Source organism: Sphaeramia orbicularis, chromosome 12, assembly GCF_902148855.1.
Source record: "Sphaeramia orbicularis chromosome 12, fSphaOr1.1, whole genome shotgun sequence".
Taxonomy (NCBI): Eukaryota; Metazoa; Chordata; class Actinopteri; order Kurtiformes; family Apogonidae; genus Sphaeramia; species Sphaeramia orbicularis.
The window spans coordinates 9,623,007-9,637,137 of NC_043968.1; the positions used below are offsets into that span (position 1 = coordinate 9,623,007).

The 14,131-nt window shown below is 37.7% G+C and overlaps 1 protein-coding gene across 1 annotated transcript in view; it reads right to left on the reverse strand.

The window, feature by feature from the left end:
- Positions 1-1,026: 1,026 nt before the first annotated feature.
- The window catches only part of loxhd1a (lipoxygenase homology PLAT domains 1a), a 51,049-nt gene continuing 37,944 nt past the window's right edge, over positions 1,027-14,131 (reverse strand). The window contains exons 37-42 of the mRNA XM_030150264.1: positions 12,173-12,350; positions 6,938-7,123; positions 4,695-4,865; positions 4,422-4,554; positions 3,986-4,141; positions 1,027-1,777 (exon numbers count right to left, since the gene is read on the reverse strand). Of these exons, the coding sequence (XP_030006124.1) occupies positions 1,297-1,777; positions 3,986-4,141; positions 4,422-4,554; positions 4,695-4,865; positions 6,938-7,123; positions 12,173-12,350 (1,305 nt within the window). The 3' untranslated portion in view covers positions 1,027-1,296. The remainder of the gene's footprint in view (positions 1,778-3,985; positions 4,142-4,421; positions 4,555-4,694; positions 4,866-6,937; positions 7,124-12,172; positions 12,351-14,131) is intronic.

The window sequence follows — 14,131 nt, forward strand, 5'->3', positions numbered from 1 at the left end:
GCGACTTTGATGGCAGTTCCAAAAATTATTTTTTCTCTATATTTAACTTTTCTTTAGTGATTTATCACCATTTGTTATGACATTATCCACTATATTTTGCATTCAATCAGTGAACATCAGGTATTTTCCTATATTTGATGTATTAATCATGTGGATGTTCATAAGAGCTCAGATTAAAGTTGATTGTTATTACATCCAAAACAGAGAAAACCGAAGAAAAAGTGACTTTTTCAGCAAAATATAGCACTAACTGAACATAAACCAGGTGTGTCTATCCACTGTCACTGATCCAACTCCATGGGTTTTACTGGTGAATCAGTGTTGTAGAAGATGATGGTGTTTCCATGTTCACTACGGAGCTTCTAAACGTCCAAATGGGTCATATTTGATGACAATGAAAAGATGACAAACTACAATTTACACCAATTATTTACATGTATTGATAGGTTTAGTGGCTCAGAAGTTTTTACACATTTTAGATCAGTAGATGGTTTGGGTCGTTGGTGGCTGTTTGGGTTCTTATGGGTTAAAGGTGCAGTGTATGCAGACAGTTTTGTCTGGAACAGGTTTAATCTGGACTCATCAGACCACATAACCGTCTTCCACAGAAACAGCCCCGTCTTTATGTTCTCTATTAAACTGATGGTTGTTTAAGAAAAGCTCCTGAGAAGCTCCTCACTGCATCATTTAAAGGGCTAAATAACATGTTGCTGCTAAAACACATAAATCACTGCAGTAATTATCTCATGGACGGTTCTGAACTCTGAATTGCACTTAGTTATGCTTTGTGTGAATATATACTAATGAGCTATGAAAATTATGAATTATTATATTCCATTTTTGCATTTATATCTTCATAAATTCTCTTATATTCTTCACACTGGCTAAAAGACTCAAATATTTATTGCTTCTCCAGACAGATTTTTTTTTCTTCATTGCCATAAATAACTCTTTACACAATAAAGGTTGCAGATCCCTATTATAAAACCAGACCATCACTGTGATTTTGAGTACAAAGGAGTTTAATCATCTATAAAATGTCCATAATGACAACGCTACTATGAAATTTAAAAAGAATGGCACATTCCATTTCCTGATCGCAGATAATATTGTCACAGTATTTCTTTTAAGGCTCTATTGTCAGTAATAAACATCTCATCATAGCATAAAAAATAGTAATGTAAAATTATGTCTCATTTCCTGAGATATGAAAGTGCCGGAGCAGAATCTCTTTGGTCAATGTTTTTAAAAATTATCTTTCTTTGCCATGAGAGTTTACAGAAAGACCATTGTTTTCTAGTATTTGGGGTAGAGCACTCTGACAATCTGGCCGTCAGCCCTCTTGGTGTCCAGCCACTTCCCACAGAGGAAGATAGTGGTGACACCATTGGCTGTGTTCGTGACTTCAACACGATCCAGAAACCAGCCTGGGCTGACGCCAGAATTATCGTGCTCTACCCGAACTTTCTGCAGCTCCCCCATGTCCAGCATTTCCAGGATGAAACGGTCCGTCTGCTCACGTTCGAAGAGGTTACGGAACTTCTGCCGCAGTTGCCGGCGGCCCGAATCTCCGTTGGAGCCATAAACAGTGATGAATACGTTGGCATCTGTACCTGCTCCCTTCTCATCGCCTGTGATTACGATGATCTCGTACTTGACGGGCACGAGGCTTCGAGCTTTACTGGCAAAGCTCTCGATGGCCTTGGTGCACTCGAAGTTCAGGGAATCATCCCTTTTCGGAGAGAGGGGGATGAGGGAGTTGCAACTAAAGATGTACCTGGAGGTGGAGGGGAAAAAGGGAGAATGGAATTCTGTAGCATCCTGAGAGCTCTTGTAGTATCTAGAGCAGGGGTGTCAAACTCCAGTCCTTGAGGGCTGGTATCCTGTATGTTTTAGAGCAGGGGTCTCAAACATGAGGCCCGGGGGCCAAATGTGTCCCACCAAAGGTTCCAATGCGGTCCGTGGGATGAATTTGCAAAGCGCAAAAATTCCACAGTCAAGGCTGTGGAACTCATTTTAGTTCAGGTTCCACATACAGACCAATATGATCTACAGTCAAATAATAACAGCAGAAGAACCGACAAAAAACAATGACTCCACATTTTCTTCTCAGTTTGATTTGAAAAAAAAAAACAAAACTACATTATGCCTATAAATAATGACAACTTCAAATTTTTGTCTTTGTTTTAGTGCAAAAAATAACATTAAATTATGAAAATATTTACATTTACAAACTATCCTGTAACAATAAAATGTGAATAACCTGAACAAATATGAACAACCTGAAATGTCTAAAGAAAATTCAGCACAATTTTAAGAATTTTCTGCCTGTTCCTCAGTGTTTAGTGTCTTTGTAGATCTGATCCATAATGCACATGGACAAATGATAAGTTGAGACAGAATATTGTTAAAATTGCACTTATTTTTCTTAAGAAATTTCAGTTTTTTCAGGTTATTCACATCTTTTTTGATTAGATAGTTTAAAAAAGTAAGTATTTTCATAATTTAATGGGGGGTTTTTTGCACTAAAACAAAGACTAAAATTTGGAGTTGTCATTATTTATAGGTTATTATGTTATTATTTTACTGGTCCGGCCCACTGAAGATCAAAGTGGGGTGAATGTGGAACCTGAAAGAAAATGACTTTGAGACCCCTGTTTCAGATATTTCCCTCTTCCATCACACCTGGAAGCCATTACATCGTTATCAGGCTTCTGCGGAGCATGATGATGAGCTGATCATTAATTAAAACAGGTGTGCTGAAAGAGGGAAATATCTAAAACAGGAGTGTCAAATTTATTTTAGTTCAGTTCCACATTCAGCTAAATTTGATCTGAAGTGGGCTGAACCAGTAAAATAATAACAGAATAATATATAAATAATGTCAACTCCAAACTTTTCTCTATGTTTTAGAGCGAAAAAGGTAAATTTACATTGTGAAAAGGTTTACATCTACAAACTATCCTTTCAAAAGATGTGAATAACATGAACAAACTGAAAAAATAAGTGTAATTTTATCAATATTATGCTTCAGTTTATCATTTAAACATGTACATTACAACTTTCAGACCACAGTGGATCTACAAATACACCAAACATTTAGCAGCAGGCAGAATATTGTTAAAATTGTATTTACTTCTCTTAAGACATTTCAGGTTGTTCATATTTGTTCAGGTTGTTCGCATTTTTTTTTTTGGCGAAATTATACTTTGTTTTTGTGGAAATACATGAAAATATTTACATTCACAAAGAGAGACATTTGGAGTTGTCATTATTTCTATGTTATTAGGATAGTATTTTACTGGACCTGCCCACTTGAGATTGAATTGGTCTGAATGTGGAACCTGAACTAAAAGGATTGTTAATATCTTCAGTGTAATTTTTGCATGTCACAAATTCATCCCAAGGGCCGGACTGGACTCTTTGGCGGGCCGGATTTGGCCCCCGGGCTACATGTTTGACACCTGTGATCTAAAACCTGCAGGATAACGGCCTTTGAGGACTGGAGTTTGACACCCTTGATGCAGAGGGAGACCTAGGCTCCAGGTGTGGGTTACCTGGCAGGAGGGCTATACAGTATATACGAGGGCTGTTCAATAAGTTCATGGCCTCACCCAGAAATACTGGTTGTTATAATACAGGATGTTACATTCTTTCGTGATGGGATAGTGATGCTTGAACATCAATGGACCAAGTGCATTGCTGTAAATGGAGATTATGTTGAAAAATAAAATATAAATTATCAGTCTGTGTTGTTCTGTTCTGGGTGAGGCCATGAACTTATTGAACGGCCCTCGTATATATAGGGAGATCATGTCATGTGATTCTCTCTCTGGCTGTGCTGTATACCAAGTGCCAGTGAAAAGCCAAAAAAGCTTTTTTTTTGGTGTCCTGCATCCTGCTTGATTTTACAGGGTCATGATGTTATAAGTTTGTTCAGAGTTGCACATTTGTAAATGAAATCCCTGAACAGAACCAGACTTACTTGTTTCCCAGCTCCCTTTCAGTGACAACTACCTCCTCCAAATGCCAGAAAACCTCTCCTTTTACTTTCTTTCCATCTTTGGGTGTGTGGCCCACACAGATACCAGCGATGTCGCCCAGGTTCTTGGAGGAGAACTCAAACCTGTCAACATTTCCCCTATAAAAGACAGGAATATAAATGTATTAAAGAGTCCATTTTATATTCCTCTAATACACATGTGTGCCGTTGGTTCTGTGTCAGGATGAATTTTCAACAGGCTGCTGTAGTGCCATAATAGCGGACTGCAGCTCTTGCTCTAGACTCAAGTACTCTGTGCCGGTGGGATTATCATAACGAGTAGAAAGGGAGAATTAAAGGGACAGAGAGTGCATTTCTTTAAGCTTTTTCATGCAAACAAGGTGCAGCTCATTGAGTTAATCTCACAGCAAGTACCTACCGCAAGAACCTCTTCTTCTTTGAGGAGTTCTCCATAACAAATTCTTTTGATCGGCCTTTCCTTCCCTCGAGTACAATCCAGGCATTTTCTTTAGTCTCAGCCGTGTCTCCCGTTCTGACACAAATTTCATACTCTTTGAAAAAGGAGACATTGAAAATTACTGTGAATTGTCCCATGGTCTAAAAAAGGAAAATACTGAAAAGACACTTAAACATAAAACTCATGGTACAATCATGTAAACAAGTATGAAAATATGCAGAGTGCTGCTGTTACTTGTCTTCTCATTGAGATCCAAGTAGTCATTGTTGGCGCAGGGCAGCTCTCTCATTATCTGTCCATCATCTTCATTTTTAGCGAGCCACCGGTCAGAGGGAAAACGAAATGTTTTATCCATGAGCTCATCCTTCACGTCTATGTACTCTAAGTGCCATCCAGGAGCAGGACCTGCACACAGCGAGACCACACCATGATGTATGAGACATGTATGAGTGCATCAGTTACAATTTTACTGCACAGTTTACAGTATATGAACATGAGCTTTCATAATGAAGCTAGACAGACAGACAGACAGACAGACAGACAGACAGACAGACAGACAGACAGACAGATAGATAGATAGATAGATAGATAGATAGATAGATAGATAGATAGATAGATAGATAGATAGATAGATAGATAGATAGATAGATAGATACTTTTTTGATCCTTTGCAGGAAATTATTTGGTTACGACAACAATAAAAAAGCACACTGACCCATATACACATATATATATGTATATAGCCAGTGTTGGAAGTAATGTGTTGCAAAAGTAATGCATTACAATAACTGATTACTTTTTGCTGAAACACAGTAGTGTAAGGTATTGATAATAAATGTTCAGTAATAAATAATAAAGTAATAAAAGAAACAGCAAGACTATGAGACCTTAAGGAATCAAAAATGCATCTGTACAGTTCTATTTCCGTCGGTGTTCAGCCAATGGGTGCAGACGGCAGAAGATAGTCCATTGTCCACATGGACGTATGCTCATTACTAACCCTAACCCTGCTTTACAGAAGATAGTTAGCATGATCCCTGTGATCAGCAATGACAAGGGAAGATAACGTTTCTATGACTAGTTAGAATTCTTTATCAGTTGCGGATTGATCTACCAGCGCCCTAGATGCTTTCTGTTTTTCAGCTTTTAGGGTACACTTGTGTAACAGGCAGGAGGGTGGGGCAGCAGGCAGGCAGGGCTGTGATGCTGCTAGTTGTAAAGGGGTAGTCAGCCACTGATGCCGGCCTGCTCTTCTCTTTGCATCATCAACACTACAAGCACAGCAGGCTCTCAAAGCCAAAGGCTGACAGGACCTCTCAACAATATAGCAGCTTGCCTCAAGCTTCTGGCTGCCGAACAATATCAAAGGAGAATCAAGAAAAATGCTAAAAAAAAATGTTGGATTTAACTTTTCAAAGTCAGAATTTTGATTCAAGTGTAGTTCTCCAAAAGTACTTTCAGAATATTTAACTTTCATAGAAGAAAACTTCCTTTTAGATCTGGATAAATTCCTCTGCACCTGAGTATGGCAGAATGACCTTCTCCAACTGACTGGCAGTTCCACACTATGAGAATCCTAGGGGTCCCTGGTTTACTCACAATACAGGCTTCTTTATCAGTGAAACTGTACACAGAGTTAGTTTAGACAAAGTACTTCCAGATTATCAAATCCATGTGTCTTTATCTATAATTTGGTTGTCAGAGTGATGACCAGTAAACCCAAGGGCTCTGGACCTCATGTAAAATTGAGAAACAGACATCCTGATTACAAGTTGTTGTAAATTGCTAAATACACACCAATTGATGGCAAATTTGATATGGATGTTTTGCTTACCTTTTTATCTGTCTGCAAATGTCAAAATAATTAGGATCTGACACCTTAGAGTCATGCCAGGAAGGAGAATGTGGAGAAAGTGTGAGTGTCTTGTTACAGTGGAGAGTGCTAACATAACAGTTTTGTGAGAAAAAACACCTTAAAATACAAAAAAAATAGTTTAAAAAGCACAAATATTTATTCACATACATTTAGTTCAGATTCTGCAGATTAAATACATAATTGATTGATTACTGTGTGATAATAACTTTAGGTGTAATTCAGTTTTAAATGTTGAGAGCTCCTGCTTCTAGTGATTGATACCCGTGAGCTGAAAAACAGAGTGCTGCACCCCCTGTTTGAACATGTTTGTTTGAGTTGTTGAAAAAAACGCAAGCGTTCCTGCTGGGATTTGAACATCGTAGACCATAGCGTTACTTACTGAACCATCATCCACATGTACTTCAGGGCGCAAATGTATGCATCTGTATGTAACTCAAAAGTAATACAGGAGTCATGTAACACAGTAATATTATAAGGTAAGGAATTACTTTTAAATAACAGTAACAAGTAGTCTGTAATGTATTACAGTTTGGCACCACACTGTATATTGCACAAAAAATGACGATGACAATGCAGACTGACTGTTGTCTGAGCGGCTGACCTGTATTGTCATGCCAGACTCGTACTTTGGAGAGATCCCCCAGGCTGAGGATGTCTGTAAAGCGAAACGTGTCCACCTGTTTGCGTTCAAACTTGTTGGATTTGCTGGACTCTCTGAGTGCCAGTGTCCCTGTGTCTCCATTCTCTCCAAAAATGATGATCCACACGTTCGCATCGGTGCCTGCCCCTAAGGTAAAAAGGAGAGAAAAAAAAGGGGGGAAAGACTGAGTTTTTCCCTCTTTGTATGCTCTTCTTTTATGTGTCCCGTGAAGATGAACATATTGGCTTTTTAAAGCTACAGGAGGGGGACACCAAAGGAAAAAGTACTGAAACTGAAAATAAACACCTTCTTTCTACAGCTGTCTCCATGCTTTTCAAATTGAAAGACTCAATATACAAGATGACTAGTTGCTTTTAAATTGACCCTCAAATTATAACTTGTGCATAAAAAAATTACCTAATGGAAAAAACAACAATTTCAATTAAAATTTTTTGCACTGGCAAGAGGTCGTTTTTTGGGCGTACTGCAATGGAAAAACCATTTTCTGCAACTAGAGTCACGTGAATTAAAAAAAAAAAAACAGATGTCGACAGATGTTACAAGTAAAGAAGAAGAGTTTAAAAAGAAACATGGCGCAGTATGTGTGGACACACCAGGAAACTGAATCATTTTCTTATTTAGTATGGGACAGAGGGGTAATATCAGTGTTTTTCAACCTTGGGGTCAGGACCCCACATGGGGTCGCCTAGAATTCAAATGGGGTCACCTGAAATTTCTAGTAATTGATTACAAAAAACCCAAAAACCTTACTAATAGAAAATATATGGTGAGTTGACAGAGACAATCCCAATCCATAAAAGACAAACTGTGAGTGTGAAACTGTAGCACTGTGGTTCCGTTTATCTGTCACATGTTCATTGTGGTCGGTTTCAGATGCTGCAGCTCTTTCATAATTCATAGTTTGAGTTCTTGTTTGTTCAGTATTAATTGTCAGTCTTGTAAATCCAAGCTGGACTGACTGTACATATCCTGACCAAGTAAAATCCAATTCTCTCTTTGTGCAGTAATCTACACCTGGCTTTTCTGCCTCCATTCATAATAATATACATTATATAGACTAAATGTCATGTAAAATTAACACTTATTTGCAACGTAGTATAGCAAACTATTACATGATCATAACAAATTAATTTTAGCAAAAAAAAAAAAAGTCTCTGTTTTGAATGTCTGGGGTCATCAGAAATGTGTGATGTTAAAATGGGGTCATGGGCCAAAAAAGGTTGGGAACCACTGGGTAATATATAATAATAATGAACATATTTGTAAATCAACACCATATTTATGTTTGTTGCCATGTTTATGGAATGACTTCTCCTGTCATCTCGCAATAATAAATAAACAAATCACTGCATTTGTGATTTAATGGAAAAACTGACATTACACACTTCTGTTTTTTTGACATTTAGTAAATACTGGTAAAGTTTTGCGCGGATGTCCAATGGAAAAGCGACTACTGACTGGATGCCATTTCAGGCCACTATGAAAAAGTGAAGCCAAAGTATTCCAGTTACAGGGACTACCATGGTGCTTTGTGATGAGTCTTATCACCCATCAGTAATTATAGCTATCAAAGACAAAAAGTGCCCCCCTACCGCTCATTACAGACTATGTTTTAAAACCCCCTCTGATTGTGATCATTAAAAATCTACTCCTAATCCTCTGTCATGGGGCAGATTTTCGACAGTGTGTAGACTGAGGAGGTGCAGAAAACTAGTTTGCTCTCAGACAAATTACAATATACTGAAAAGGATGTATATTTAACCTCCTAAGACCCAGGAAATGTCAGCAAAGTACAAGCTTTTTTTGTTTTTTATTAAATAAGTGCCTATATTGGAAACATCATGATGCAACAGTTTTTTCAGATGCAGTTTTTAAATTTTTTATGGAATGTCCTTTGTGGTGGACAGTTTTCTTTTCTATTCTTTTTTCTGTATAAAGTTGTGAAACTCTTGCTCACAAACATGGACAGAAAACACATAGCTGGGTTATAGGAAGATAATGTTTGATACAAAAAAGGACATCGAAGCTTAAATTATTATGAAGGGCTGACATTCCAATGATTCTTCCATTCCAAAATGGCATGGCTTTATTGACATTAAATGACTTACATGTCCATTATAAATACATTTTTGATTTTCCTCTGGAACAGAATGATGAAAGTGAACATGGAAACTACATTATACATTTCCAAGTGCTTTGTTGAATTGCTAATACATGTTAACATTTCAGAGCCCTGAGATAAGAGCTCTAACTAATCAGCTCCCAACCATGTGATGAGAAGAGGAAAATGAGGAGCACAGAGACAAAAAGAACATGTCTATTGTCCCTCTGTGCTTTATTATTTTATTATGTGTCAGATACATATAAAATATAAATGTGTTGAAGGACATGGTGAATATGAAAAACAGCTGCTTAAGTTGATGTTTGTCTGTCAGTGTTTGCTTATAAGGGACAACTTTCTTCTCATATGTCTCCCTACACATGTGTATATTCCTGCCTGGTGTGAGTCTTGTTTCATCACAACTGTGGATCATTCTACGCAGACCCCAGAGGAGTCCATTACTTTAAACTGTGTGATGTAGTCGCTACACTGTCTGCATGAGTGTGTGTTTGTGGATCAGCCCGGCTCATTATTTCTCCCGGAGCCACAGCGGTGCAGGGCTTCATCTTAGTTTCCAGTAACTGCCAAGGGCAGAGAGAAGCCCTTTGAAGTCGGCTCAGACTCGTAGCCCGACTATCGTATTGATCAGAAGGCACTATGGAGCTATAGAAAATACTGCATGAAGAAAAGGAATAGAGCAGATGGAGGAGGTGTCTTTCATATGCATGTTACAGTCCAACCAGTTATTCCACTTCTCTCATCAAAATAAAAAAAAAGTGCACAAGTAAAGGTCAAATGAAGAAAATGTAAAACGCACAAAAGAGAAAATGTTCGACTGATAACAATATTCTCTTTATGCATCACAAACTTTCCAAAGAGACTGAAACAAAGAGATTGCAGACAAACATGCTCTGTATTACAGGGGTGAGAAATGAACCCATAAAGACCCCAACACCCACCGTTGACCAAAACCATACACTGATCTAAACTGTTTAATACCTATTGATCCTTTAATTCTATCAATACATGTAAATATTTGGTGTAAAATGCAGTTTGTCACCTTTTTAGTGGTCATCAGATATGACCCATTTAGACGTTCAGAGGCTCCTTAGTGAACGTGGAAACACCGTCATCTTCTACAACACTGATTCACCAGTAAAACCCATGGAGTTGGATGAACAACAGTGGATGGAGACTTTTGTTTTTATGTTTAGTTACAGACATTTTTGCTGAAAAGGTGACTTTTTCCTCATTTTTTTCAATTTATTCTAATAACTTTTGAATTTACGCTGAGCTTTAATGAATATCTACAGGATCAGTGAATTAAATATAGGAAAATACATGATTTACACTGAAAAAACTTAAGATAAAGAGGATAACGTTACAATAAATGGTGATAAATCACTTAAGAAAGGTTAAATATAGAGAAAACTTCATTTGAGGACTACCACAAAAGTAGCACTGGGTCTTTATGAGTTAAATAAACAGCCACCCATCCTCTGCTTTCAAGTCAGCTTTTTGAGAGTCGACGACAAACAGCCCAAAAGCTTTTCTTTTAAGGTGTTTCAAAACCTCATCATCAGAGCTCTGATCAGAGGTCAGATGGAATTAATCAGCTGCCTTTAGATTTCCTGTACAGGAGATGGTGAGCCAGTAGCCGTGTTGATAAAAGGCGATGTCAGGATCTGATATGCTGCTTTGCCAACGGTGGAAGCATTAAAGTGTACCTGTACTGGTCATGCTTACAACATTATTTGTGCTCTGTGTGTTACTTATAAGAAATAGAGGTGCAAATTCAGTAAAAAATCACCATAAATGCACCACATTGGACCTTTTTATTACATGAATTAGGGGCGGGGGCAGAACCTATGGGAAGCAGCCATCGCCGGTCGTAAGTGACGTACCATCGTTGTTTCCAGGGTGATCGAGTGTGAGTAAACATGCAGCAGTCAGTGAGCGAGATTGAGTGGAAAGCATGTGTTCGTGCTTGTTGCTTGTGCAGCCATAAACTTTGCACTCCCCCATTATCCTAGAGAGGCGACCCAGTACTGGCCAATAATGTGTCATCTTAGACTGGTGTCTGTTGAACGGGGTCAGGGACCAGTCCATCACAGCCCAGGTAATCAGACAATACAACGGGTCTGCGTCACTACCAGTGTTGGAACAGCCCGTGAAGGAGGAAAACATGTCTTAGTACTCATGTGTACTTGACAACAGGCTAGTTACCTGACAAAACTGCTAGTATTATATGTGATCATTTGAAATGGGTGCTTCTATGAAACTGAGTTCATTTTGGTACCTGGCACTTTGCCAGCTTTTTAGACCCAATAATAAAAGTGAAATTTAGACATATTTCCCCACTGGATGGACTTAATGATGACCTCAGATAAATTCCCCAAAAAATATACTCCTGCGCTGAGCCATCCCAAAATTAATGAATTTTTAATCAAATATTTGGGCCAAAAACAGGACCAAAATTGGGACGTGAAAAACTACCTCGGTGCATTTTATCTGGAAAACATGGCTTGAAATGGTCTTATATACTGCTATAAATAAAAACACTGTGTTAAATTTGACGATTGAAGTGGTTTTTCTAATCCAGACATGCAGGTTTTTTAATATAAAAATGTGTTTTATCTGAAAAATAGTTCCTCTTTCATCTCAGTAAATATTTCTTTTTAAAAGAGACCCAAAGTGCTTCCAAACTTGCTTCATAACATTAGTCTACATCTGGTTTAAATGTTTAGCTCCTTTGTCTTGCTTTTAGGAACCAGTTTTATAGAAGCAGCCAAACAGGTAGCAATGAAAATTCACTACAGGTGCCCTTTAACTGATGGATGGTGGATTTTTCTGGAATGCATAATCTATACAAACTTGAAATGCATGCATCCATTGAATTCATCTACTTCACAGATGCTAAAATGGAGAGAATGACCCAGATGTTCACAAAGATCAACACTGGGTCCTGTGCTTTTAAACTCTGGTAATATACGACTTGATATAAACAGATGCAATGTACAAAGCACAATTTAGGTACAGAAATACATAACAATGTAACCAATGTGTTGAGATACCTGAAAGATCACTGGTCTTGACCTGGATGATGTAGGTGGTGGGCTCCACCATCATCTCCTCATCCACCACAGCTGGCATTTCACAGATCACGGTTCTCTTGGGTCCACGAGTCCTAGAAAGCCAGTCTTCATAGGTGAACACAGACACCTCCTCTGTGGTCAGGTCACGCAGGATTACCTGGATGCACAGAGTCGGCTCTTTAAATATGATATTGCACTTGTTCCCAAATGTCACAATTCTGTCCATGAGGAAAACAGTCAGAGCACAACTAGAAAGTGTGTGACAAGTGAATGGATGCACACTATGTGATATTAAGTCCATGTATATTTTCACTCATTTGGGATCTTAAATTATTATGGCTATTAATTTGGTTTTTGGGGTTTTTTGTGATTAAACTGTGAATGTGTGGATCAATTTCTACATTCTTTAAGTACATTGTGCTGGAAAGTTAAAAGGTAATCTTTAATTGGTTTAATGTTAAGTTGTATCATATAGTCACATACTTAAGTAAAATTATTAATTCCATATTTAAAAACCCTATCAAATTCTAAAATGGTTCCTGTCAGTGTTTTCCAATTTTATACTGCAGATACTTTTGGAGTAATTCTACTGCTGCATTAATGTGCAAGTTCCATGTTGGAAGCTTCTTTAAACTCCTTTATATACTGTTGGTAGTTTAGTTTACAGCAATGCATCATATTCTGTAAGATCATCACATCGTTAGCCTCATAGCATAATTGCCGAAGTCATGTTTTTTTCAGATTATAGCCAGTGATGCAAAATGAAGCAGCAGTGTTTAGAGAGTAAAGTTATGCAGATATCAGAATTTGGCCAAAAATATGAGTTAAGCAATTATACGATGATGCTAATGATAAGTCCTGTGAGAGCTGTGTGTCTACGACTCAACTTTTCCCAAACTCAGAAAAACAATTTTCAACTTTGTGATAACTCATTTTCCAGTGAATCCAATAGGGATTTTACAGAGTTTATTTGTTTGCTTGTTTATTTCGAATATAACATTAAAACCAAACCACAAAAAGATTTATATAAAAAGAAAGGAAAAGAGTCGAAAAGGAGCGGGATGAAGTTTAATTTGTAATCTCCCGCCCCCTTATCCCACCCATCCTTCTTCCTACCGTAAATTCCTGTCAGATCCCATTAGTAACTCAAAATCCTCCACATATCAGACTAAATTCTGACAAAGCACAAAACACAAAAATGCTGTACATAAGAAGGATAGACTCTGTCCATTTTGCAACAGCATTTCACATCAAAATAAACTCTGTCCCTTTTGTAGCAGTAATAATACCCATATCAAAAACAAAAATAAAATTTGATCCGATATTTTATTACTCCTAAAATCAGGAGGGGAGTGGTAACAATCCACCAACCATGCTGGAGATCATGCAGACTCATGGATGTAGACCATACGCATATATTTTGGACTTGCCAAAAGATAAAACCATACTGGAACAAAATATGGCAGACCTTAAAAAAAATAATAGCATATGAAATACCTATAATATCTTGTAAGGTACTGTACTTGGTACTTTTGACGGGTGAGGTAGTACAAAAAGAGGATCAGTACCTAATTAAAATATTGTTATCTGCAAGTAAAAAGTCCATCACAAGATTGTGGTACAAACTAACACTCCCGACCATGGACCAGTTGGCGTGCACTGTGGAGGAGATCTATATTATGGAGGGACTGACACATAAACTGAGACTGCAAGAGTCCCAATTTGATAACAAGTGGGCTAAATGGACAAATTATAGAAGACAGAAAGAGGACGCCACCACCATTTCTTCTACTACCGGACATCAAAGACATGATGCTTAATCGCAAAGTTGAATACTCAACAATATATATGTGTTTCACCTTTCCACTGTAATAGTTCAAGAAAATTTTAATAAAAAATAAGTAAAAAAAAAACAACAAATAAATAAAATAAACTCTG